Source organism: Solanum verrucosum, unplaced genomic scaffold, assembly GCF_900185275.1.
Source record: "Solanum verrucosum unplaced genomic scaffold, falcon-dt-bn FXZP01000138.1, whole genome shotgun sequence".
NCBI lineage: Eukaryota > Viridiplantae > Streptophyta > Magnoliopsida > Solanales > Solanaceae > Solanum > Solanum verrucosum.
The window spans coordinates 1,723,555-1,750,111 of NW_026020134.1; the positions used below are offsets into that span (position 1 = coordinate 1,723,555).

The 26,557-nt window shown below is 32.3% G+C and overlaps 4 protein-coding genes across 6 annotated transcripts; 2 read left to right on the forward strand and 2 right to left on the reverse strand.

The window, feature by feature from the left end:
• The first annotated feature begins 790 nt into the window (after positions 1 to 790).
• Positions 791 to 2,203, forward strand: LOC125827438 (amidase 1). Its single transcript, XM_049506752.1, has one exon. It carries the CDS (start codon positions 813 to 815, stop codon positions 2,109 to 2,111), a length of 1,299 nt encoding a protein of 432 aa, XP_049362709.1. The 5' UTR covers positions 791 to 812; the 3' UTR covers positions 2,112 to 2,203.
• A 26-nt stretch (positions 2,204 to 2,229) lies between these two features.
• On the reverse strand, positions 2,230 to 12,716 carry LOC125827474 (threonine dehydratase 1 biosynthetic, chloroplastic-like). The gene is made up of 10 exons (XM_049506786.1): positions 12,603 to 12,716; positions 11,263 to 11,318; positions 6,472 to 6,715; positions 5,574 to 5,753; positions 4,160 to 4,636; positions 3,357 to 3,605; positions 3,048 to 3,124; positions 2,842 to 2,959; positions 2,449 to 2,583; positions 2,230 to 2,346 (listed from the first exon to the last, which is right to left on the reverse strand). Exons 1-10 carry the CDS (start codon positions 12,714 to 12,716, stop codon positions 2,230 to 2,232), a joined length of 1,767 nt encoding a protein of 588 aa, XP_049362743.1.
• A 5,683-nt stretch (positions 12,717 to 18,399) lies between these two features.
• LOC125827443 (29 kDa ribonucleoprotein B, chloroplastic-like) lies at positions 18,400 to 20,705 on the forward strand. 3 transcript variants are annotated; one of them, XM_049506759.1, is made up of 6 exons: positions 18,400 to 18,816; positions 19,248 to 19,349; positions 19,588 to 19,666; positions 19,697 to 19,953; positions 20,154 to 20,259; positions 20,419 to 20,705. In XM_049506759.1, exons 1-5 carry the CDS (start codon positions 18,445 to 18,447, stop codon positions 20,217 to 20,219), a joined length of 876 nt encoding a protein of 291 aa, XP_049362716.1. In that variant the 5' UTR covers positions 18,400 to 18,444; the 3' UTR covers positions 20,220 to 20,259; positions 20,419 to 20,705. The 3 variants fall into 3 exon arrangements, with proteins under 3 accessions (XP_049362716.1, XP_049362715.1, XP_049362718.1); XM_049506761.1 differs by having other exon boundaries at positions 18,407 to 18,816; positions 19,588 to 19,657; XM_049506758.1 differs by having other exon boundaries at positions 19,588 to 19,953.
• A 534-nt stretch (positions 20,706 to 21,239) lies between these two features.
• On the reverse strand, positions 21,240 to 25,295 carry LOC125827433 (BTB/POZ domain-containing protein At5g03250-like). The gene is made up of 5 exons (XM_049506743.1): positions 25,234 to 25,295; positions 24,336 to 24,405; positions 23,317 to 24,104; positions 22,382 to 22,817; positions 21,240 to 21,722 (listed from the first exon to the last, which is right to left on the reverse strand). Exons 1-5 carry the CDS (start codon positions 25,290 to 25,292, stop codon positions 21,243 to 21,245), a joined length of 1,833 nt encoding a protein of 610 aa, XP_049362700.1. The 5' UTR covers positions 25,293 to 25,295; the 3' UTR covers positions 21,240 to 21,242.
• Positions 25,296 to 26,557: the final 1,262 nt, after the last annotated feature.

Here is a 26,557-nt window from a genome sequence, read left to right on the forward strand (position 1 = left end):
CCCATATATCAATGATTTTTTTTAATGCTTTATCCTATCTAGTACAATAGTATTGAGACTTAATAGGGGAACCTAAATAAAGTTATCCTTCAATTTCCAAGTTCTTCCATCTTAGACATGAATGAAGACAAATAATATAACAAAGAGTAAATTTACATCAAGTGGATGTAGGTAGTCTTTGTTAGGAAAATTCCATATCCTTGATAGCAATGGTGGACCTATTCTTGGAGGCGTAATTAAAATTTAAAATTTATGAAATTAAGATTTTAGTTCCTCTAATTTATTATGTTTTACTATCTTTATTCACTTTTAATTGTCATGGTTTTTTTTAAGAGTCAAACGATAAATATTTTGACTAACATTTTATGATATGTTTTTTTCATCATATTGATATGCGGAAAAAATGCAAGTTTTAATACTTTTCGTATAATTTTTGAATATCTTAATTTTTTTAATTTAAAATATCAAATTAATGTAATCTAATTTTACTTTGAAAATTAGTTAAATTGACTTTTAAAAACGCAACATGACAATTAAAAATAGACAAATAAAATATGTTAATAATTTATACATATTTAATAAATTTATATTAAAATTATTGAATTCAGCAAAATCCATAACGGAAGCACTAGGTCCGCTCCTGCCTACACTATAGTAAGTGGGCGCTCAACCATCCATTGTATTTCACACCAAACATTATCTTTTTGTTGTATTTGATAATTTGAATGGGCAATAGTAATAAGACACGTGTTATTGACATTTTGTCTATTGTTATGAAATTTTTAGTGTGAACCCTAAACAGTGAAAGTGAAATGGAACTGGAGATGGAGATGGAGATGGAGTCATTGAAATCATGCGGAGCATTCATGAAAAGATTCACATTAGAACCAATTGGCTCTGATTCAGACGAACTCAATGGTCTAACTTTTGCTGTGAAAGACATATTTGATTTAGAAGGCCAAATTACTGGTTTTGGAAATCCAGATTGGGGCAAAACTCATTCTGCAGCAAAATCTACTGCACCAACTGTAGTATCTCTGTTGAAATCTGGTGCTACTTGTATCGGTAAAACCGTAATGGATGAAATGGCTTACAGCATCAATGGCGAAAATTTTCATTACGGTACACCTGTTAATCCTGTTGCACCAGATAGAGTACCTGGAGGATCTTCAAGTGGATCTGCAGTTGCTGTTGGTGCAAAAATTGTTGATTTCGCATTAGGAACGGATACTGGTGGAAGCGTTAGAGTTCCTGCATCGTATTGTGGGATTTATGGTATTCGTCCTTCTCATGGAGTTGTTTCAATTGATGGAGTTATACCTATGGCACAAAGTTTTGATACAGTTGGATGGTTTGCCAGGGATGCTCGTATTTTAAAGCAAGTTGGAAGAGTATTGATTCAATCTGATCACGAATCGAAAGGTCTAAGTAAATTTATAGTAGCAGAAGATTGTTTTAAGCTTCTGGATTCTAAGAGTAATCAACAATTGATTGGAATACTGGTTGATTCGGTGAGGAAGTTATATGGAAGTGATCAAATGATTAAATATGTGAGTATAGGTGAATACATTGAGGAAAATGTTCCGAGTTTGAAGAGATTCATGACTATTGAAACTTGCAGTAATGATTACATTCCATCCTCATTGCGAGCTCTTTCAGCTGCAATGAGGTTGCTTCAGAAATATGAATTTAAAGAGAATCACGGAGAATGGGTTACTGATGTCAAGCCTAGTTTAGGTCCTGGAATAGCAGAACGCGTGCAGGACGCGTTGAAAACTACCATAGATGAAGATATTGACGTGTGCCGAACTGTGAAGACTGAGCTTCTAGCAGCTCTTAGTGCTCTACTTGGGGATTGTGGAGTACTTGCAATCCCAACTGTTCCTGGACCTCCACCAAAACTAAAAACTGAGACGACTACGTTGGAAGGATTTCGTGCTAAAGCTTTTAGTCTTTTGTCAATTGCTGGAGTATCTGGATTTTGCCAGGTTAGTATACCTCTAGGTATACAAGATAATCTTCCTATATCAGTTTCTTTACTGGCAAATCATGGTTCAGATTGGTTCCTGCTAAATGTTGTTGAGGCTATTCATAATGTTCTTAACTTGTAAGAAACATAATAAGTTGAGAAAAAAAAAACAGAACCATATATATGATGAATAATTTACTATTCCAAGGTCACATTTCTTTATTTTGGCATCAACATCTTTATTTATAAGCTTGAAAGCATCATTTGATATTCTTCACAACATACTTATAACCGAGTCTACGAGCACAATCTTGGAATTCATCAAACTCGTCCTGTGGAACTTGTATGCCAACTAAAACATTTGCACCAATATGTACCTTTTCAAAGTAAATATGAAAAGTAGATCAAATTACTTAAAAGTAATAGTAGAAAGACTAGATACTTGTACTAGAATGGAACTTAAAGGTTCTAAATGGTACCTGTGTGCGATAATGGATCAAACTTATATTCCAACGCGGGCTGAAAGCATCTATAGTCTTTGACAAAGCACCAGCCTTCTCGGGGAAAATGAATTGACAAAGAAGCTCATTGTGAAGATTTGATCTACCGCCTGTCTGCACAATTGATAGCAAGTGGGAAAAAAGACAGAAATCAAAACATATGAGCCATCGATACCTAATGAAAACTCCATATTTTACAAAAATCATGGTTCTTTGCTAATGTACTCAATACAGTTAGGAATGAGATTGACTGATTGATATTCTTTCTACTAATTGAGAATCCCAATTCTGAAATTTGTTGATATAAATATTTCTGCGATTCAAAAAATAACAATACAAGTAACAAAGATTTGATGAAATTCAGGATGTTACCAAATGTCTCGAGTGATCTTTGACCAAATCATTATCTCTAAGATTAACAGTGTGCAGTATTGCTGATCTCATCTTCTCCATCAGAGCTTCAAGTTCCGATTTCGTTTGATGAGCAACCCTGCAGATCAAAACAGATATATTCTTGTGAAAAGAAGTGAAGTCTATTAAAATGAGCCAACGTCTCATTAAAAGATCAATAACTTTGCCTGTAAAGCACTAGAGCCTTTTCATCTCTAGAATCATATCTGTACTTGAATTCAATAAACTTCATCGTTGGTCCAATCTATGATCCAAGTTGACTTTTCACATTTGTCAGAGACACGGGTTGATATCTACGGGTTGATATCTTATATGGTCACTCAACTAATAGTTATTATGCCTCAAAAAGTCACCTTTCTTCTTGGTTCTAATTTTCTTCAACAAAGAACGTGACTTTCGGAGATAATAACTATTAGTTGAATGACCATCTACAAAGATTTAGTGATCAAAATAGCATATTGAGTGCTCTATGTGACCTGTTTACAAAACCGTTTGAAGCTTCCGGGCTCTTCTGGCATACAAGTAGCTAGCACAGCTTCGCAATTTCTACCAGCATCTGCAAGTTGGCTTATCAATCTTAGTCTGTCAAAGTTTATATTGGCTCCACTTGTTATTGCTACTACATTTTCATCCTTGAGGCCATAGTACTTGCAGTATGCTTCAGCTCCTGCAAGTGCAAGTGCACCTGCAGGCTCTAATATGCTCCTTTTTTCTTCAAACATGTCCTATTAAAAAGAAATAGCAAGCTTTTGTCATGTCTAATAAACTAAAATTCAGATAAGAAACCAGTTATCTATTACTTCTAGATTATTTTGATGATAGATAATGGTAAAAGACACATCTGAAGGCAGAAGTATTACTTTTTTGCGAGCACCATTTATGAACTATCAAGTGTTTGCATTTCCTACCAAATTATCAGTTTATCACCCACTATTTGTCAAAACACACCTCGAGGCTGAGTAGACCAAGTATTTGAATACAATTGTCAAAAGGTGAGTGACAACTTAACTTGCCCATAGAATTCCATCCATGTGACAACTAACCCATTAATTTTGAGGCATGTTTTGATAAATAGTTGGTGATAACTGAGGTAGTAAACACAAACACCTGACAGACTCGCATTAAAGAGAGATATTAACAAAAATTCCAATGGTCATTCTAGTTGATAGAGCATAAACTAAAGGCATTGAAAGATTTGGTTTTCAACACTACTAATGGCAAAAATCAAACAGATAAAATCATAGTTATAAACTTGTAATCCAAAAGATTGGCTACTAACCTTTATCGATACACATATAGCATCGCAATTAACTAGGACCACCCCGTCTATTAGTTCCTTACAGAGACGGAAAGTTTCTTCACCAACAACTTTAACAGCTACGCCATCTGCAAAATTTCCAACTTGGTCCAGTATGACTCTGTGACCATAGTGTAATGACATTGCCATTGCATTTGCATCACATGGTTCAACTCCAATAATCTTTACATCAGGGGCAACTCTTTTCATATATGCAGCAATACCAGCTATAAGTCCCCCTCCACCAACAGGTACAAATACCGCGTGAATTTTATCTTTCAGTTGACGATTGATCTCCATACCTATAGTACCTTGCCCTGCAATGACATCTGGATGATCGAAAGGAGGGATGAATGTTCGGCCTTCCTCTTCGGCCCTCTTTTTGGCGTATGCTTGTGATTCATCATACGCGTCTCCCATAAGAACAACATTACCACCTAACCTCTCAACTGATTTCCACTGCTCATTTGGTTAAATGAAGAAGAAGAAAACAGAGTTTAGAATAGAAAAATATAAGGGGATAATAGAAAAGGGCATATGAGTTAATGCGTCCAGTATACCACGTAAGACGCGTGCATCTACTTGTTTAATTTTATACAAGTTTAAACGTCTACTTATGCACATCCAAAGTTGGAAGGCGTAGACGATAGTGAAGCCAAGTTAGATGTCATATTTATGTATTATACCCTTGTATTTTATCTAAGTTTGATTCATAGTACATAAGACAACAGATTCAACGCATTGACTTATAAACAAAAAATTCAACAAAATTTCTTATTTCATTCTAATTCTTATTATTCTTTTTGAGATATGTCGAAAATTATTGAAATAATAATATAATATCTTAAAAAGAAAAGGCATAATACATAATTATGCCCTTTAACTCGACCTCAACTCACATTTATGTCCTCCAACTTTGTCTATGCACAAATAAACACTTAAACTTGTATAAAATTAAATAAATAAATACACACGTCCTACATGACAATTTGCGTCCTACGTGGTGTCCTATATGTATTATTCCATTTAGAACTCATGTCTACTTGTTCAATTTTATACTAATTTAAATATCTACTTGTGTACACTTACAATTGGAGGGCATAAATATGATCAAATGAGACCAAGTTAAAAGAGCACTAATTTTAATAGCATTCCTTTATTATATTTTAAGAGGATCCAACATGCACACTAACCTTAGAGAATCTCTATTTATTTTTTTTCAAATTTTGTTCACATCTTAGATCTATAAATTAACTTATCTCCGTAAAGAAGCCAAATGAAACCAAAGTTCATGTTCGTAACCCGCAGTGAACATCATTTTTAAAGAGTCCAAACAACATAAATATAAACCTCTTCTTCGAAAAATTAAAGATCAAAATTATTTTTTTCTTCTAACCTTAATCTCTGGTGTTGTAACAGGCATGACAATGATAGCATTGCAGCCAAGTTTGTGAGAAGCTAATGCAACACCTTGAGCATGATTCCCAGCTGATGAGCAAATGACACCTCTTTTCAGCTCCTCCTCTGAGAGTTTTGCCATCATATTGTATGCTCCTCTAAGATTAAATGAGGAGACCTGCCAAATAGTACATGCTACGCGATAAAATTAGTTCATGAAATTATAATCGCTATCTGATTATTGACTTGGCTATTTATAGTATTAGTTCAGCTCATTTTAGCCCATTAAAAGTTAGACTGATATCTAATTCAAGTTGATCTATGAAAAATCTATATAACTTCAGTAAGAATTGAACAAGTTAAATTTTTCCTCGATTTTTAGTCTATAGTCCAACCCAATAACTTTTGAGCAGGTTAATAGTACACTCATTTACTAAGGCCCCATTTTGTTTTGACGTTTTAATCAAAATGCACATCTAAATAATTAAGATATTGTTTTCATATCTTGATACTGAATAATTAACACTGTTTATCTATCAACATCTGAATATGCATAATTTATTTTCCTTTTAAACTTGATAGATATATAATTTAAAATAATAAGTAATTAAATATTATATCAAAAAACATTAGAAAGATATTTTTAAGAAAATGATTATTTGTGTTTAATTAACTTGAGAAATGCAATAACCAAGATCTAATTGGAAAAATATGTAAGCAACTTTTTTGTCACACATTTTAAAATCACCATTTTTTTTTAAAATACACATAATGAGCTGAGGTCTAAATTAAACTATTCAAATTCAAATTTTTATTACGTGCAAACAAATGAGGTCTAACCCAACCAATTTTGAACCGTTTTAATTCAGCCAAACCCGCGCAGAAGAGAAACGTACGGGTTGAAGATCCTCTCGTTTAAGCCAGACATTAACTCCGAGCTTCTGTGAAAGCTTCGGCGCGAGCTGTAATGGCGATTCGTGTGCCACGTCATACACTCTCGCACCCAAAATGTTGATCAGATACTGAAATCCACTATCACCGCCATTACCGCCCACCGGATAATTTGGAATCAAGTACCCGGGATCGCACCGTAACGAGTTCAGAGACGCTACCGGCAATGGTGAAATCAGAAATGTTTTGCTGTTGTTAGCGATTTTAACGGTGTCGCTGCAGGTAATAATGGCGGTGGTTCTCGCCGGGAAATTTGGGCGGGAAAAACGTGAGGTTGTAGTTAAAGGAGCGAAAGTAAAAGGACTTGCCATATTGAAATGGATGTGTTGAATATCTTATTTTGTTGAAGTGATGGATAAAATTTTGATAAACTAATACTTCCTCTTATTTTTGTATTGTATATACTCTATTATATAAGTGAATTGAGGACATAAATCAAAAGACTATTTTTTTGTTATTTATCATTTTGATTATTTTAAAATTACTCTCCTAAAAAATATAAATTAGTTAAGAACCTCATTAAATGAAGGATAAATATATTTAAATTAAAATTTAACAATTTTTTTGTATTTTGAATAATTTATGAATTAATATAGACTTAAGGAGGTATATGTCTAGCAATAATCTAAAGAAGAGAGACTACGTGTCTATCTTATGCAATGACGATAGTTTTTTTTTTAGTTTGCACGTTGTTTGATAGCGGATTAAAGTTATGATGATATTAATAATGTAGGAATTAATTACTAAGGAATTTATTATTTTATGCAAGATTTAGTGATTTATATACTATTATTGCATATTCATGCATGAGTATTAGTTATTTCTTATTCCCTCAAGCACAAAATAATATATAAATTTACTCGTAACTTATACTTATTAATTAGTTAATACAAATTTTTAAATATAATTCAAACATCATATTAATTTTATAAATAAACAAATTATATTTTAATCAACTATCAAACATGATATTACTTAAAACTAATATAACATTATAAAAAGTTCCCTCCTATGCGACGCAACTCTCACTTAATCGAGCTTCGTATAAAGTGAATACCGTATATCGGATGAAAAATAAAAAATTGAAAAAAGTTTCCTCCTTCCTTCGAACTTCTCTTCTTTTCGAATTATACAATTCTTATTTTGTCCGCCACAAAATTAATTCTTTTATGATTTTGGAAAAAATAAACAGAAAATTAGGGGAGAATCATAAGGGGAAAAAAAGAAAATAGAGTGCACTTATTGAACAAAGTTATAAAGATTTCAATCATTTTTTGAATCTCTCTCTTTGGACCTATTAAGTAAATTACTTGTTTCATATTATTTTTTTTTTGGTAAAATACTTGTTTCATATTTCATACTTGTCATCACGTTTTTCTTTTACATGTTCTTGAAAAATCATAAATAGAAAGGGTTGTTTTCAGATTAACATTTATCTCTCCTTATAAATAAAGCTAAACTAATCTTAGTTATAATTGAACAATCATAACATCAATCAATAATTGCTTATTTAAACTCTTCAAATTTATAATTTTTATACAATGAAGTTAATATTGCGTACCTTAAAAACAATTACTTAAAGGAAAAATGAAAGAATTAATTACTTCTATCTCAATTTCGTAAAATTTGACAAGTACTTCATCTGTCCAATAATAGTTGTGTACTATTGACTTGACATACCCATAAGAAACAATAAATAATAAGAGTAATATTACTATTTTATCCTTTGACTTTAATAAATTTAATTCTCTGAGAATTGTGTTAGATCATAAATACTCTCTCTGTTCCATTTTATATGTCATCTCTTTCTATAAATAGTTGGTTCATAATACTTGTCATTTCATAAAATCAATACATAAATTAGCATATTGTTCCTCTTTTACCCTTGTGAGTTATTAGCATTGAAAACATATATTTGACCAACTTAGAAAAGCTAATTAAATGATTCATGTTCATTGGTTAAATTAATTAATCAAAATAAATTAATTCATATTCATTGATTGAAAACTTGAGTTCCAAAAAAATTAAATAAGGATAGAAGGGTAAAGTTACATTATTTCTTAATGAAGTGCAAAGTTAAAAGGTGACATATAAAAAGGGACGGAGGGAGTAGTATTTAATAGCAAGGGTAAAATAGAGACAAAAAGGTAAATTATCTCTTGATTTTCTAAACTGGTCAAGTATTGTTGAACTACTATTTTTAAGTATAGTAGAAAACTATTATTGGACGGAATAATATGTTAGAATGATATTTTTAGTAATGTTAAATTGTATACTCCCTATATCCCTAATTACTTGTCCATTTTCCTTTTTACTTGTTCATTATTTTGACAAATCAGAAAGGACAAATTGTTTTTACCCGTTATACCCTCAATTAATTAATTTTGAAAAATGCATAACTTCTTGAAAATCTTAAATTTTTAGTTCATCCACTTTCATAATCAATAAGGGTAAAATGAAAAACTTAATGTGTTAATCATTATTTTCTTAATAGGTGCGTCAAGTCAAAAGTGAACAAGTAATTAGGAACAAAGAAAGTAACTAATATATGACAGAGGAGAAGTTAGAGATCAAAACTAGACGTGAGAGAAACTAAACATCTAGTAAAAGTAGGTGTACCCAACAAATTGACAAAGAGATAATCTATTAAACACGTAATTATCGTTATTTCACCTAACAATAAATTTTCAATGACGTACTTATTCAAACTTAACCGAAGTTTAATAACTAAACACAAAAGTCAATATAAAACAGCATCTCCAATTCGAAGAGAGTACAAGAGTTCAGCACATTTTGAAATATGAATACGAAAGAATAAATATTTTGATGCATTTTTCAATAATACTTGATAAAAATATTTGGCAGTACACATTATATTTAGCATTATTCAAATTATATAAAAATGAATGCAATATATATATATATATATATATATATATATATATAATTCTATTAAATGTAACATTCAATGAGAGAATCACAAATATTTTTTATATATGTTTTTAAAGTAAATCCTATATAACTTTACAACGAAAGAAATAAAAATAATTATAATTATATATAAGTGTTAATATCAATAAATATGTATCTTAACTAATTATAAAATTACTAATAAAAAAATGACATGTGTCCAATTTGTGCACTCATCACTTGCCACACTCTATATGCCATATCAACATTTGTGGTGTATTTATCTATTTTAAATTAATTTAGGAGGTAATAGAACCCTAGTTAAATTTAGACGTGTCTCTGAGATTTCGATCATAGTCGGGATACTAATGCCTTATCCCTTAATTTAACCATGAAATTAAGCAATAAATATTCTAACTTTAATTTTTAACCAATAAGGTTGAGATACTTGATTTGAAAGAAACGCATATGTGGAGAAGCATTTAATAGTACTTGCTTTATGCATCTTATATAAATACGAGAGTTAAATTACTTAACTTCAATGTCAATTCATATATGTAATTTTTAATTATTTAAAAGTGTTAGCCTGCACAACCTAGTAAATTCCCCCTTTTTGATGATGACAAATCTCTTTTCTTTGTGCATTCAAACAATTTTATCTGTAGACACTGAAACATGAAATACTAACATGAAACAAGTTAGTCAATGGATTATAAACACTGCACAACTCTTATCTTCCCCCTTTTGGCATCATTGAAATGCTATGTAAATCCTATAATATACGAGCTAGATTGATCAGTTAAACTATTCATGGTCACTGGCGATCACCAAAACAATCAGATAACGACTTCATGCAACATAATAATGTATTATAGAGAGCAAGAACAAGAGTCATTAAAGCAATAGATAATCATTCTATTAAACTGCCAGATAATGTACTATATAAGATCGAAGTCATACCGAATGAAGCAAAAACTATTGAGCACTAATCAAAAAATAAACACTGGACATGAGTAGAATAAAGCTAGAGATACTTAACATTGAAAAGTGAAGAGAAGAATGGAAAAGTGGCAATAATTGTGTCAACCAACGAATAATTTCAGCATTTTCATCCCTTTCTTCATGAAGAATAGCCTATAGAGCTTAAATTCTTATCCAAAGGACATTTGTTTTTTCTCATAAGCTACATGAGTAGCCTCCAATTCAGTAATTTTATCAGTGAGAATATTACTTCAACCTTTTCTTTGGAGTATCAATTTTCCTCATGAGGCATGTAGATCAACATGTTTCATCTATTGAATAACCTCTTCTTTTTTTTTCTTTTTTTCTTTTTTTTTTTTCATTTGAAAAGTCCATGATTGAAATTGAGTATTCCTCAAAAATCACTATGGGAATCATGTCATTTTGTTTTTCATGCTAGCTCTAAGATCTTCTTTAATAATGGCATCCTCTTGACACTTATGATTTCTAGATGGGAGTTCAAGGTGGAATAGAAAAAAGATGTGTTTCTGGAGTTGGTTCTTCCTCATGAACTGAAAATGAGGAACTAGATTTCCCTCCTCAAATGAGAATTATATATGTACTAAGTTAAGAGCAATTTGAAGAGGACATCATCACAAATATCAAAAGATGTACTTTGGTGAATATCTGATTTAAACTTGAAAAAAATAATCAAGAGGGCTAAGTGAGAGAGAACAATTTGAAAGAATAAGACTCTTGAGCTTTGCCGATTATTTTATTTTGTATTAGAACAATTAATACATGAAACTTGAGTGCTCAATTGTTTCACTTTATACAATATTAACCTCCATCAATATATAGCATACCTGATAAGAGCAATTTTGTGATCATTGTTGCTTGTTTCACCGTTTCTCTGCACAATCTAATACAAAATTAGGTTAAAACAAGTCAAGGATCTGAAATTGGGACACACAAATAAATGTGTAAGACTGAATTGAATAACGTTTTAGCTCATAAAATTAAGGAGAACAATTATTCTAGCCAATCATTGAGGGGAGTTCATGCAATCTTAATCATCCTCAAGTCTAACTTAATCTTTCCATAATGCTCCCTACTTAGTGTCACAATCAATCAATTGTTGTTTGACAAAGAACAACGTGATCCAGCAACCACATACTTTGTGGATAAATCAATTTCAAGATTCATTGTTTCTCCTATCAATATGCCATTTGTCTGTTCAACAAATGAAACACGTGGTACAACGTGTTTCAATGCACTTTCATCAGTTTCACTGTAATCCTCATTTTTTTTTCTTCCCCCTTATATATGTACTTTTTTTTAAATGACATATTCCCCCTTTTTGAGAAGTGAGCGAAAGGAACTTTTGCTTGACTTCATTGATATCTCTTAAGCAAGCAATATCAATGAATTAAATCACTTGCTTCCTTTCAGCTTCACCTGCAAAATAGCTTAAGGGTTAGTCTTAGGAACCCAAACAAGCTTGGGTCCTTTCTTATGTTCAAAAGGGTGAATCAGATTTCTTCTCGCCTATCTAGGCAGCTGGTTAGTAGACCTGTTTCTGCCAACAGGTATAAATCTGTTTTCATTTGCGAATTTAGTATTTCTTTTTCTAAAATCATTAGCAACTGAAAACTCAGTAGTTGGATGACCAATTTTACCACAAATATAGCACAAATCTTCAGAGATAATATTTTTTTTATGGAATCCTATACCTGCCTTCTCATTGTGCACCCTATCACTCAATTTCTTAACAATTCTGGAGGAATTCGTCCATCTATTAGACTTTTCAAGATCCATTTTTAACCTGGAAATTTCTAGGTTCAGTTTTTTTCACTTTATCTTTTTCACAGAAAAAATCATTTTTTCATTCTTTTAAATCATGTTCTAATTTCTTCCTAGTATCATTTATCTTTCCTTTTTCAATAATGGACAACTTAAGAATTTCAGATTTCAAATTCAACTTTGATGACTTAAGTTTATTAACCTGTTTCTTTAGAGAACAATTTTCTTCTTCAATTACAGTTTTTGAGATCCATGCACTCAAATTTTTTATCTGCAAAATCTTTAAATAATTGATCTCTTTCACAGGTTAATTCTTCAAAATCATCAAATAAGCTACTTATCATGCTAATTAGTTCTCTTTTAACAAAAGATGCATTTTTTCTTTCAAGTCAAGGATACTTACCTCAGATTTTGCTTTTTCTTCTTCCACGTCGGAATCTCCAATAGCCATGAAAGCGATCTCATCTACCTTTCCATCATCAGTATGTTCTGAACCTGTTTCTTCGTATGCGTCCATGAGAGTATTCCAAATTTGTTTTGAAGTTATGCAACTAGATATTCGGCAATACTCATCTGGTCCAAGGCCACAAATAAGAATAAACTTGGCTTTGGCATTCTTTTCAAGAATCTTGAAGTCAGCCTCCTCGAATTCACTCTTTTCCTTTGTATGTCATTATTTTCAGCATCCTTCTTAGTTGGGTATTCTGGTCCACCAATAACTATATTCTAAAGTTCATAATCCTCAGCCTGAATAAAAGTTTCCATCATTGCTTTCCACCATGAGCAGTACTGGCCATTGAATAACGGAGGCTTGTTGATATCTTGTCCTTCATAATATCCGAGTGAAGGTGTAGAATTCATCTCGATCTATTCTTAAGTGGTTAAACTTTTGACAAGAAAACCTGCTTTGATACCAATTGTTAGTCTGCACGACCTAGTAATTTACTGATTTTAACTTTACGCCTAAGTGTGAAACAGGTTGCCTAACGTGCTCCAACAAAGCAGTAAGCACAGTAAGTAAAAACATAATATTTTACATGGAAAACACCCGGCTCAAAAGGTGTAAAAAACCACGACCTGTACCCCTACAGGATTTTTAACTCCAACTTTACTAAATCATTGAGCCTCCACAAAAGATAGATTACAAACTTTGCAACCTACCTTAACTTCAAGTTATGGATTTAGATTACAACTCTTATAATCCTAGGAACTAACTCTAATTCCTAACCTTCAACACAAACCTCCCAAGGTATATGTTCCCAACTTTTCGAGTTATCACAACCTGAAGACAACACTTCTAATTCAGTTTATAACTCACTGAACTAAGATTACATCAAGACTCAATCACAAAGAAAAACTCCTAACACATAAACTCTGTAGAAGGATTAGGTTCTTCGATGTGTTCCTTTAGTTTGCTAGTAGCACTTCCGAAGTCAATTTCTCAATTGCTCTTTTTGCTCTATAAGTGCACAAGTATTTTGGACAACTTCGCCTCTATTTAAGCTCAAGTCTTCATAGAATTATTGTTTACTTCAAACTCCTCATTGACTTGAACTCTCTTGACTTAGAGTTCTACTTTAAGTAAGACTCATTATTCAATTCAAACTCCTTGCTTCTTTAAACTCCTTCTTCAAATTACATTCATTGATTCTTTTGTATTGTAGTCAAACTCCAACACTTCAATTCAGCAATAACTTGAAGAGTTCTACTTTAAGTAAGCCTCCTTCTTCAATTAAAACTCCTTGCCTCTTTAGACTCCTTCTTCAAATCAAACTCATTGATTCTTTCTCTTCAATTCATCATATATTTATTTCCTTGGGTTTTCTCACGAAATTAACATTATCCATTCCTTTATTTCTGCACTCTTGTCTTTGTTCATTCTAACAGCTTTCTCGAATTTAACTGCTCATGTCAGTACACCTTTAGACCATATTGACTGACGTGTTTCGTCTTTCTTTGTCAATCATCAAAACTGCATAAATCCAAACAAAAAGTACTATAAATTATAGTACTAATTAATAGTTTAAATTTTTAAAAAAATTGGTAAAAGAATAACTATAATCTCTCTATATTACCTTCAAAACATAAAAGTCCTCAAAAGTGTTGATTGAATTCTTCATTAAAATTTTTATAATAGATAAAATCGTTATTTATTATTTTCTTCAAATTATTATTATTTTTTTATAATATTTAATGAGGAATCCTAAGATATAGGGTAAGAGGTATTGGAAAAAATAAGTAAAAGAAAATATTTTAAACAAGATGCATCACAAAAGATAGAAAGAAAAATCAAATTACGTTAGGAAAAAATAGGAATTTTGTTATCACAACATGACCTAAAATTTGGCATAAAAAGCCCACATTTTAGGTTTTTGATATCTAATAGCTCATCTTTTTCGGAATTTTGTGATGGCAATATATAATGTAGATTAAAATTTGGAATAAAATAGTTCATATTTCATTTTTTTTTGTATATATAGGTCAAATACACCCCCCCCCCCCCCTAATAAATAAATAAATTTGGCATTATATTGACAAATATTGAGATCCTTTATGTTAATGTTATAAGTAAAAGAATTCATTCATGGAAAAATTACGCGGTTAAGCAAACTTATACTACTTAATTACTCATCATAGCTATAGTTTGCTATAATTATCACTCACGACTAATATTATACATTAATTACGTGGGCTGACTTCAAGTTTGTATAATTAGCCACGTTTGTATATGTATAATTCACCAGAATATACAAATACATATGTATAATGTACAATTATCTAACCGATATACATATACAATTCACCTCCCTCCCACTCTCTGCCCTCTCTCGCTCGCCTCTCTCCTCCCTCTCCCAATCTCGCTTGCCATATATACAAATACATATGTATAATATACAACTCACCTCTCTAAACGATATACATATACAACTCACCTCTCTCCCACTCTTTGCCCTCTCTCGCTCTCCTCTCTCCAAGTCTCGCTTGCCTCTCTCCTCCCTATAACATGTAGCTACGAATTGTAATTATCAAACTATAGCTATGGAGAGTAATTAAGCTATTTTTGAGTGGCTATATGTGAAAGTTCCTCTTCATTCATTACCTAATAATTTTTACTAGCTTGTATTAAAGATTTTACATCCCCCTCTCATAATGGTAAAGTTCTTTTTTCTTCTTTGCTTTATTCTTGAGTGTGTTTTAATGCGTTAGTAATAAAAAATAACTTTGAATTCATATTTCGATATTTATTCGCTCGTTATTTCAATAAGTTTGTGAGGTCTAACTTATAATTCTACATACACATGCAATGCATGTACGCTAAATTAGCCATCAACTTTATTTTAAATATTTATAACTTTGAAATTAATTAAAGGTATAGCTATTAAATATTTAGTTATTTATAATAACAAAAACTCCTAATATTTAATATTTAGCTATGGTTTCGGTTCTTGTTGTTTTCTTAATTTAAGTGTTTATATATATACTAGATAAGCAAGACTTACCTCAACACGATCCCAACATTTTATATTATCATGTGATTTGATGATAAATATAATTAAACAAAAGATTGACAAAATAGCACATGAAAAAACTAAAAGCTAAAATTGCATAAACTTATATATGAAATGTTAGGTAAGGGCAAATACATATCTTCAAAAATTCTATGCGTAATATCATAGAATTTTACTACAACATAGGCTCTCCAAAATGCTTAAGCTTCTTAGCTGGATCAACTCAGACTTCTCTCTCTAGAAAATTGGTATATCAATTCTCTTGTACAATTTAACCACATTGTATGAAAATTACACAACATAACACTACTTCATTTTATAGTTTACTTAAGTACTTCATTTTGTGCTTACAAAGAGTAATTTACAACTCCAATAATCCAGAGATAAATTGTCAAGACTTAAGAGTATTGAAAAATTGAAGTCATTTAAGAATGCATATGGCCACACGGATGAAACTTGAGGCAAAATAAAAAAGTATAAATTGTAGGAATCACATAGTTTTAATATGAAATTACAATCTATCCCTATTTAGTTTGTAATTACACTAATCCCTGAAAAAGTAAAACAAATCGGATACATAATATGTAGCTCGGATACTTTAAAAACTAGCTCAGATATGTTGTAAAATAAACCGGATACATAATATGTAGTTCAGATTCATTAAAAACTAGCTCGGATACATTATAAAATAATTTAGAATTAGGAGAGAAATAAGGGATTTTAGAGGTTTTTAGAAATAAAAGGGAATATTAAAAATAAGGAAAACATAAGACATGTATTTCAGTAATTTTTCCAAATATATGATATAAGAAGATTGGCCAACATGTAATTTGTGTTACATGTACACTCCAACAAATTAAAGTTACTCAACCGACATGATGTAATAGTATTTCAAGTATCAACTTATACCTTTAGGGTAATTTGGTACATTAGATAAGATACGAAAAACAATCTCGAGATAAGGTTTGAGATTAACTTCATTTCATGTGATATGAGGCATCAACTAATCTCATAACTATTTTATCCCACCATTTATATCAAATGACCAATGCGCTTCATGTCGTATATGATATAAGTAGCATACATGAGTCTCTTGTTAGAACCAACTTAGAAATTCATTAGAAAATATAGAAAACAATATAATTCGTGAGGAGTTCAATATAACTACTTAAACTCACCAATAAAAGTCAAAGAAAGTTAATACTGACCCAAAATCTTCATAATTGACAAAGACGTACCTTGTAGAAGACCTGTAAGGAAAAGAAATAAAAAAACTTTTAATTAGTTGGTTCGAGCGTACTATCAAACATCTTTGTTGCACCAATTCTTAAATTGAATTAACTGCGCATTTTATTAAAAAGAGAAAAAGAGGAAAAAAGGTCTAAAATTGTCCATTATCTTTAAGCTTGGATTCAAAATCACCCATAAGAATTCACCTGAATATCTACATTCAAACATGAATAAGTATATCAAAAAAATTAGTACATGCATATTGAAAATCCAATAAAAAAACAACCCAAAAAAAATGGTGATTATAGACGACAAAAGTTCAATAATAAAGAAACCCTCAAAAACATATATAAATATATGTTACACAATTTTCATGGATATACACACAGATATAATAAGAGATAAATAGATATATTGTGAGATATACATTCATATATGTTGTGATATACATGGGACACAATGCATGATACACATATGGAATTTTATCAAACAATCCTCGAATAAATTAAAAGGAAAATTGTAAATTATAGCAAATTATTAATTCAAAATAAATGTTATAGCTACGGTTTTATTTAATGCCAATTTGTAGCAAACTTCTTGCCATTCGCCTTGCTCCCTTCTCTCTAGAATCTCATTGCCACTCTCAGTCTTCTCACCCTCGCCTCTCTCACTTTATATAATTTGTGTTTGTGTTTGTATAAAACGAGAGATACTGTATATACAAATACAATACATATCTCTCTGTCCTATACAATCAATTATACAAATACAAATCTTCTTCTGCCTAGTTCTCTTTTGCCTTTCTCTCTCTCTTTATACAAACACAAATTATACAAATACAATGTATAATTTGTGTTTGTATAAAGCGAGAGAGAGATTTGATACACAAATACAAAAGTTTTAACTCGATTCAATTGTATATGAATTCAAATTTTATGCAGATATACAAACACAATCATTGATATATACACATAGTAGTTACATATATACAATTATCTAACCGATATACATATATAATTCACCTCTCTCCACTTTCTGCCTTCTCTCGATCGCCTCTCTCATAATCTCGCTCACCACTCTAGCCTAACACAAAGAACATATACATATATAAACACAATTTTCATAGACACAGATGTCCAATTTATACAGATGCTCCATAGCAAACATAAATTGACTATGGAGCACAAATAACAAAACAAAAAGATCGGTAATATAATTTTTATCTTTGCTATTTCTAAAATTTACTCAAAATTAAATCCAACCCTCAAAGAGAATACAAAAATCTAACGGGCTTTGATATTTGCCACTTTGGCTATAAAGCTTCTTGATATAGAACCAAATTAACCCATTGGGCCTTATTCCCCCTTTTAGGCCTAAACCTAAAAAAATGAAAATATCTACGCATTTTCCCACTTATAAATATGAACGTTGCTTCTTCAAAACCTTCAAAATCTTGAAAAACCTTATCTTTTTCTACTACACTATCAACTCGGCGCCTTATCAACAATGGCTTCTTCAGTTTCTTCTCTTCAATTTCTCTTTGTAACTCCACAAACCCTTTCTTCTCTAAAACCCAATTCCGTACCAACTTCATTTTCCTTCTTCTCTCTTCCTTCATCTTCTCTGAATCTTTCTTTATCTTCTTCAACTCCTTCTTCTTCTATCAGGCCTTTTGAATCTTCTTCGTTCGGTTCTCGGTTTGTTCGTAACGTGGCGTTATCTGAATTTGACCAATTGGAAGATGATGTCGGAGAAGTAGAAGAAGAACCCAATTTCTCTCCGGACCTTAAACTCTTTGTTGGTAATTTGCCGTTCAGTGTTGACAGTGCTGCACTTGCTGAGCTTTTCGAACGAGCTGGAAATGTTGAGATGGTTGAGGTAATTAAGCTAATTATTCATTGTTTCTATTGTTGGGAAACGTTAATTTTGCTGATTTATGTTGATTAAAAGCATAATTAAGTAAATAGAATTGTGCCCTGTTATAGCTACCAGAGTATTTGCAGGTACATGGTCATGTTAAGACTTAATTAAATAAGTAAAAGTGGCGGAGCTAGAAATTTTAACGATTGTGTGTCAAAATATAAAATGTTTTAGGTAAATAGTGATAATGAGAACATGCTATGAAACTTTTTCGATATAGTAGTAAAACGTTTTCTCCATGCTTGCTCAAGTATCTTGGAGAAAGGGCTGTGTTTTGTACTTTTCCCTGTAGTGAGCTCGAGAAGATTTGTTTTCTATATCGAGATTTTAAGTGGATGTGAGATGCAAGGATTGTATAGGAAGGTATTGAAGTTGTTATAATTTTGCAGGTTATATATGACAAGCTCACAGGAAGAAGCAGAGGGTTTGGTTTTGTGACAATGTCATCGAAAGCGGAAGTGGAAGCTGCTGAGCAACAATTCAATGGATATGTAAAGTTTTGCTCTTTGTTCTTGCCATTTATTAGTATCTTCAAGTGTACTTATATTACAATGTTTGTTTAATGTTTCGATAAGTGAATATGGCTTGCTATGCTAATTAGCTGCTGATGAAAACACTTTCTAGTCTTACTTTTCAACTTGTCATTTGTGTAATCTAAAAATCTTGTCTTTCCAAAAGAAGTGCTTGGACATGCATAACTAAGTAAATGTTTTGATGTTTCTCTTGCAGGAAATCGACGGGAGGGCATTGAGAGTGAACTCTGGGCCAGCACCAGAGAAAAGGGAGAATTCATTTGGAGGTGGACGAGGTGGGAGAAGTGAAAATTCCTCTTATGGAGGTGGGAGAAGTGAGAATTCCTCTTATGGAGGTGCACGAGGTGGGAGAAATTTCGATAGCTCCAACAGAGTCTATGTAGGAAACCTCTCATGGGGTGTCGATGACCTTTCACTTAGAGAATTGTTCAGTGATCAAGGCAAAGTTGTGGATTGCAAAGTAGTGTATGACAGAGATAGTGGTAGATCAAGGGGATTTGGATTTGTGACATTCAGTTCTGCTCAAGAGGTCAACAAGGCAATTGATAGCTTGAATGGCTTTGTAAGTATATTTTTACTAACCCTGATTAAACAAGGATTATGAATCATCCGATATCTGTTTACTAGTTGAACCACAAATTACTTTGGTTTCAGCTTTGCTAGATGTTGTTTCTCATTCGACTTTGAGTTTTTGTGAAAAGATACTCAATATGTTCATCAGGCTGTTCTGATACTATGCATCTGGTGTGATTTGTTGTGCAGGACCTTGATGGCAGGTCCATTCGCGTAAGCGCTGCAGAAGAGCGACCCCCTAGGCGTCAATTTTGAATGTGTTAAATTACATCTTTTTGATTGAGAAAAACTTGAGGTAAACAACTCACATGTTCATGTTTCAAATTTATGCATAGTCTCTTAAAAGGCAGAGCCGAGAACTCATCAATGTATACTCTTATATGGTTATTTTACGGTTCAAAGCTCTTGTTGAATGTGTTTTAACTTCTTACAAATGTAAAATCTTACATGGCAGGGCCTGGAAATGATGAAAATCGCAACAAAGCTCATGAAATGCTTGCAACCTTCAACACCTGCTACTAGTTTTACACCAAATTTGGTACAAAATTTTGGTATCTGCATCTAGACTAATGCGAGTACTTAGTATATTTTCTTTTACAGTGTATGTTCTAAAATTGCCTTGGGGAAAGATTCTGACCTGTAATATGTTGACTAATGACATGTTAGATCACTCTTTGGGATGTGTTATCTTGGTGTGTGAAATGAATGTGGAAATTGTTGCACAATTTTTTTGTTTGAAAACTTAATTTGTTGATTGAATGTGTGGTTGATTGTATACAAAAAAATGGTCATCGCATGCAAATACAACGTTAAGATAGTTGTATTACATGATAACTGTTCTATGCTATGCTGGAATCTATGTAATATTTTATGCATGATAGGATGGATGATATCTAATCTCCGCGTGCCTTGTACTCTAGTAGTTCATTCGTGGAAACAATATACTCGGTCTCTTTGGTAGATGAACAATTGTAGCATACATGAATAGATATCTTGTCTTATCTAAATCTTCCAACATGAATAGAATTCACACATCCTATAACAAAAAACTGAAATCTTGTCTGTCAAATGTCAGACCAATATCCATGACCAGAGACAGATTTAGAATTTAAACTTTATGAGCTATCCATGATACCCTTGAAGTACCTCAAAAGCTTCACTGGCCTATTATCTACGCACTACATTAACAAATTGTAAAAACATTATAACGAGTGCAAACCATAACATGATACTAAAAGAAGTCTTGATGGCAAGAAATGAACAAAAAACTGTCTACCTTCATCTTGAGCTTCCCTTCTTTTGATTTTTACGCTCATTAACATGTTGAGGTTGTAACTTGCTGGGATTTACTGAATTCAAGTCACACTCAGATTTTCTTCCACAAAACACATTCCACTTTTTCTTTGTTTTTACCACCTTTTTAAACTCCTGTTTCATGCTGTTACACTCTTTTTCTAGTTCTGCAACACGCTCCCTCATGTCATCGATACTCGATCCTCTTCCATTTACTGTGTTTGTGTTCTGGTTTCCTCCATGAAGAGTAGTACTTTGGGAGTTGTCAAGATTATCTGAGACAAAGAACAATCCTGATATTGATGTTCGTAGTCGAAGTTGTTCAAAGAACAAGACTTGAACTATGACCCTAAGAGGTAGCCTCTCGTTTTGAGCAGCGTGTGTGCAAGCTTCCAACGAGAGCTTCTGGCAATTCATTAGTCTGCAGATTTGCTCTCTTTCTGAGTCTGTGAGCCAAGGATGTGCCTAAAATTGAAATGTGTAAGAAAGGGTGCACAATATCAGATCACTCTGAAGTTTAATATATGTAAATCCCAACGATATGATCCCACATGTTAAGTTTGAGGAGGGTAGAGTGTACGCAGAACTTGCCCCTGCTCCATGGAGGTAGAAATACTATTTTCAAAAGACCCTCAGCTCGAGTAACCACATCATAAAAAGGAAAAATACAGAATCAAAGAGGACATAGTAAATAATACGGGAAGCATATTCAGATAAAAGGTACAATAACAATAACCAAATGACGCGATAACTGAAGCACAAGAAATAACAAGTAGTTACATAATTCGATGGACAGGGAACTACGAGAATAAACCTACTACTACTTGTAAGGAAGGAAAAACAACCTAAATAAAGGCAATTACCTATACCTTCTACTATCATAAATCTCAACGATAAGCATTAATTGGTAATTGTAGAAGAAGAGGTAGAGAAGTGAATTTTGTCAATTCTAGTTACTTCTTTACCATAACATAGAAACTCATCAAAATTACTATGAGAAATCAAAAACTAGTTGCTACAATGACATTCTAATTTCAAAAGAATCAACTTCAACCCGATAGAACAACACATTTGAAGTAAGAAAAATCGTATATCATTAACGGAAATATAGAACTACTTGTTACCTTCAAATATATATCAATTGCACGATAGATACCATCAGTAAGTGGCCTTGCAAAATCCGGGATTGTAGCAGCAAGAGACTGAAATTTAGGGAACTTGTAATTAACATCAGGTGCGACCTCAGAAAGATATGAATCCACTAGATTTACTACCCTTGTTAGCGAAGTCAAGGAAGTTGAACCTTCCATCAATTGGTTTTCTTCCATAATACATGGAGATGGTGCAGAAGAAGCCTGGTCTATTGACATAAAATGATCCAAAATTCTCTGAAAACAGTCTATGTCATATAAAGTTTCCACTGAATATCCCATATTTGGTATCAACAAGTCATCTAGTGCAGCTTGATCTAACTGCAATCCCACTCTTCTCTCCAAATTCTCCCTGCAAGATGGACTTGCTTGTAGCATCATAGCGCTACGGAGCAGCCTAAGAAGAAACCTGTATTGATATGTAAAATACGTAATCAAAAGTATGCTCTCTATAACAACTTAAACTTCTAAATAAGATAGTTCACACAATGCAGTATGGTACCAGAGCAAGCGGAAGGTGTGTTTGGTAAGAATGAAGATGTTTTCTTAGAACTTTTTTTTCGAAATATAAGTGACTTTCTTACTTATTTTCTAATATTTGCTAAGTAAGCAAGAAGTTATTGTCTCGAGCATTTATACGAGCTTGTTTGGATGGACTTATAGCCTATGGCTTATAAGCAAGTCAGGAATCCTAAGTGCTTAAAAACTAATTTGAGTTTAAAACATCTATAATAAGTCAATCCAAACAGGCTCTCAGTCATCTAGAAAAACACTATGCGGATGGGGTGATCGAGGGGTGGTAGGGGGTTGGGGGTAGGGAGGAGACAATGAACTTGGAAGGTGGTTTGGTGTCAAGACATAATATGATTAAGTAATTAAAAGTGTGTTTTCTCTAACAACTTACGAACCTAGTGTCTGTTACTCCTTTCTGATTTGGCAACAACTCCATTATCTCCTCTAAAAGTGCCCTTTGGTCTGCTTCTGATGGAGTTGAAATTGTTGATCCTGATTTATTAGTATGGCTAGTAGCATCCTTGAAACTTGCTTGTCTATTCATCAAAGGAATATATTTCTTTGCATAAAACACAACTGCACCAGCTACATTTTCCGGCCTCATTCCTCCAGCTTCAACCGCCTGAATCAACCGTTTATACAGAGGTAAGCTAAGGAACGACACGTCTTCATACCACCAATCATCTGTCATCGGCTGTGTCTTGGATCCCGTGCATATACCATTCCACACCTCCGCGTCTGTGGTATCCTCATGACCATTTTCAGACACAGGCCAGTTAAACAACTTCGTATCGGTACAAGCTTTCATTGCTAAGGAATTTATGCATCTTGACACAATATGAAGCTCTTCAGCATGTGGTAGGACTTCTTCACATGTTTCAAGAGCTTTTATAGTATCTGTCCAATTCCCAAAAACGTCGTTAAGAAAAGATTCTGTTTGTGCAATGAGATTTGTCTCACCATATTCATCTGTCATTTGCAGATACTCTGATGCACATCTAAGGCTCACTATATTCAAAGGAGTGATTTCTATTTTGACACCATAACAGAATTTGGCTACTAGCTCAAATGCTTTAGCACCACCAGGTATGTCATTGAGCTGCAGGACGCTAACTGATACGTCGTCGTTTGATGAATCTTTAACTAGCTTTGCTAGTAGTCCACTTCTTGATATCAATGGGAACTGTAGAGTAATACACAAACAAGATAAATGCACAAACACTACACCTCCGTTTCAATTTGTTCGTCTTACACACGATTAAAGGGCATTTTGGTACATTCTATAGATCTTTAGTTTAAGACCATAAGATTCAAAAGTCTTTTAACTTTCTTAAACTCCGGGTCAAGTCAAAACCAGACAATCAGGTTGAAACGGAGGGGGAGTAATTGATAACAACAAAAATAGAAGGTGTACCTTGTGTAGATAAAAGGACATTTCTCCAATTTCAATTGTAACATCACTGGGAAGGCCTGATGTGCAATGCCTGAAGAGAGTTCATGCATAAGCTTCATAATTCAAAGAAAACATTTCTAATTTTGCTACTTCAGAAACAAAAATGAAGAAAATGAATCAAATGTTTTGAACTTTTAATATGCTAAAATCAGTGGCGGAGCCAGGAATTTCACAAAGAGTGTCCAGAAATAGCACAACAAAAGCTCTTTTCAAAAAGTAGAACTAGTGAGAATCGAACACACAAGCACTTCCTTATTCCAAGGAAGTGAAACCACTAAGCTATAACAACTTGTTATATTAAGGGTGTCCAAAATATGTTATTTAATCATTTTGTGTAGCATTTTACTTATATATACGGTATTTTTTTCCGACCAATTGGACACCCTGACCACCATGTGGCTTGGCTACGCCACTGGCTGAAATGTTATGTTGCTCAAACTCTTCAACAATATCAACGGATGCATGTCATATTCTCCAAAAGCAATGTATTTTTGGAGAATTCAACACGGATGCGGCATCAAAAGTCAAAAAGTGAAGTTGAACTTCTGAACAGAGAGATTACAAGCATAAGCTCAAATTTGACACAAATGTTGTATTTTTGACAGGGGGACTAACTCCTTCTAACGACTTATACATTTTGTTATCATTTCCAATCAAATGATCCATTAATCCAACTAGTGGATGATTACAAATGGATCGATTTTTTTTATTTCCATTGGACATCTTTAAGAATGAAAAAAATATTAATAGGGAGTGTTTTCTTCTTTAGTAAGTCTTATACATCACGAATCTAAATTAATCAGAGCCTCAAAACAGATATCGAACATCAAATGAAAAAAAAAAGGGAAAAGGGGCTTACCAAGCTTGGCCTTCACGACGGAAGGCCTCAGATTTGGAGCCAAGTCTTAGAAATGCCATGAATCCAAAAGTGAATAATGCAATAATTAGTTGTTTCAAATGACTGACAATAATTTCTCTGCTGAAAATTTACACAAACATGAAGAATCCAAATGAAGATAAACACACAACATAATTTGAAAAAAAGGTCTTTAATAATGATAATCAATTAGGATTTGGGAACTTTTTAAATATATTTGCACTAATATTATTTGTTTTTTTATGTGTATTAATAATTAAAATAATTGGGATTAAAAAACAGTGAGTGTAGGTAGCAAAAATAGTTTTGGACCGAGTCTTTGGCAGTTAAAACAACCGTTTTCCTCTCCTCTTATCTACCCTCTTTATACTCATCATATATTCACTCAAAACATATACATTAAAAATAAAATAATATATATATATATATATAAAATCAGGGTGACTCTATAGATATGGTGGCCTAAAGACGACATTAATGAGAGACTTAAAATATTTTCAATAAATTTATTCATCTATTTATTTGAAATAAGAGTTTAAGCTTGTGTTTGAACATGCAACATGATTTGAAATCATGAATTTTAAAGCCCGAATTCTCAAGAAAAATATGAGTTGAGATTCTAAATCATGATTTTTTTCAAAAACGTAAAAACTTAACCCATAAATTTATATTTTATATAAAAAAAACCTTGTCATTTTAAATTTTATAAAAAAAGACCTATGCTTGGAGTGAAGAGATTGTCCGTACCATTAAAAGTATTATATTAAAAAATTAACTAGTTACTATGATTATTGACTAGTAGATCTTTATAAAATAGTGTGTATTTGGAAGTTTGTAATCACAACATTTATTTATAAAAGAAACATGGAGATATGTGATTTATCAATGCTTTTGGTATTTTGATATCTTATTTATGAACTATGCTTTGCTCATTTGATATTGCATAAGAATTGGAGAAACTTTGATAGTTTTCACAACCTGTCGGATTTATATATTTCTGAAAAAAATATTTAAATTACATGTCCAAATAAAATAAAATTTCAACTTCAAATGAAACTGATTTCAAATCATGATTCTATATCGGATGTTCAAATTAAACAAGACGCTAAGAGAAAACGTGAGAAAGAATAGAAAAAATGAGCAAATTTCAGAAAACATAGTGTATAGAGTAAAATTCCTTAAAAGTAACCATAGTTAGGCAAGATATGCGTATACCCTACCCTTTCAAACCCTCTATATACGAGACTACATGCATTAAATACATTATTATCGTTGTTGGAAAAGTAATATGAGACAGGGGGGGTAT

Bases quoted from the DNA above. Each gene is read 5' to 3' on its own strand.
- LOC125827438 (XM_049506752.1), top strand. From the start codon at position 813: ATGGAACTGGAGATGGAGATGGAGATGGAGTCATTGAAATCATGCGGA.
- LOC125827474 (XM_049506786.1), bottom strand. From the start codon at position 12,716: ATGGACGCATACGAAGAAACAGGTTCAGAACATACTGATGATGGAAAG. The intron at 6,716-11,262 runs GTATGCTATATA...CGCTAACAACAG, and splicing joins CACAAAATTGCTCTTATCAG to CAAAACATTTCTGATTTCAC. The intron at 5,754-6,471 runs GTACGTTTCTCT...ACTATTTGGCAG, and splicing joins AACGAGAGGATCTTCAACCC to GTCTCCTCATTTAATCTTAG.
- LOC125827443 (XM_049506758.1), top strand. From the start codon at position 18,445: ATGGCTTCTTCAGTTTCTTCTCTTCAATTTCTCTTTGTAACTCCACAA. The intron at 18,817-19,247 runs GTAATTAAGCTA...ATAATTTTGCAG, and splicing joins GAAATGTTGAGATGGTTGAG to GTTATATATGACAAGCTCAC. The intron at 19,954-20,153 runs GTAAGTATATTT...TTTGTTGTGCAG, and splicing joins TTGATAGCTTGAATGGCTTT to GACCTTGATGGCAGGTCCAT.
- LOC125827433 (XM_049506743.1), bottom strand. From the start codon at position 25,292: ATGGCATTTCTAAGACTTGGCTCCAAATCTGAGGCCTTCCGTCGTGAA. The intron at 24,406-25,233 runs GTAAGCCCCTTT...AACTCTCTTCAG, and splicing joins CGTCGTGAAGGCCAAGCTTG to GCATTGCACATCAGGCCTTC. The intron at 21,723-22,381 runs GTAACAAGTAGT...TTTCAATTTTAG, and splicing joins CAATTGATATATATTTGAAG to GCACATCCTTGGCTCACAGA.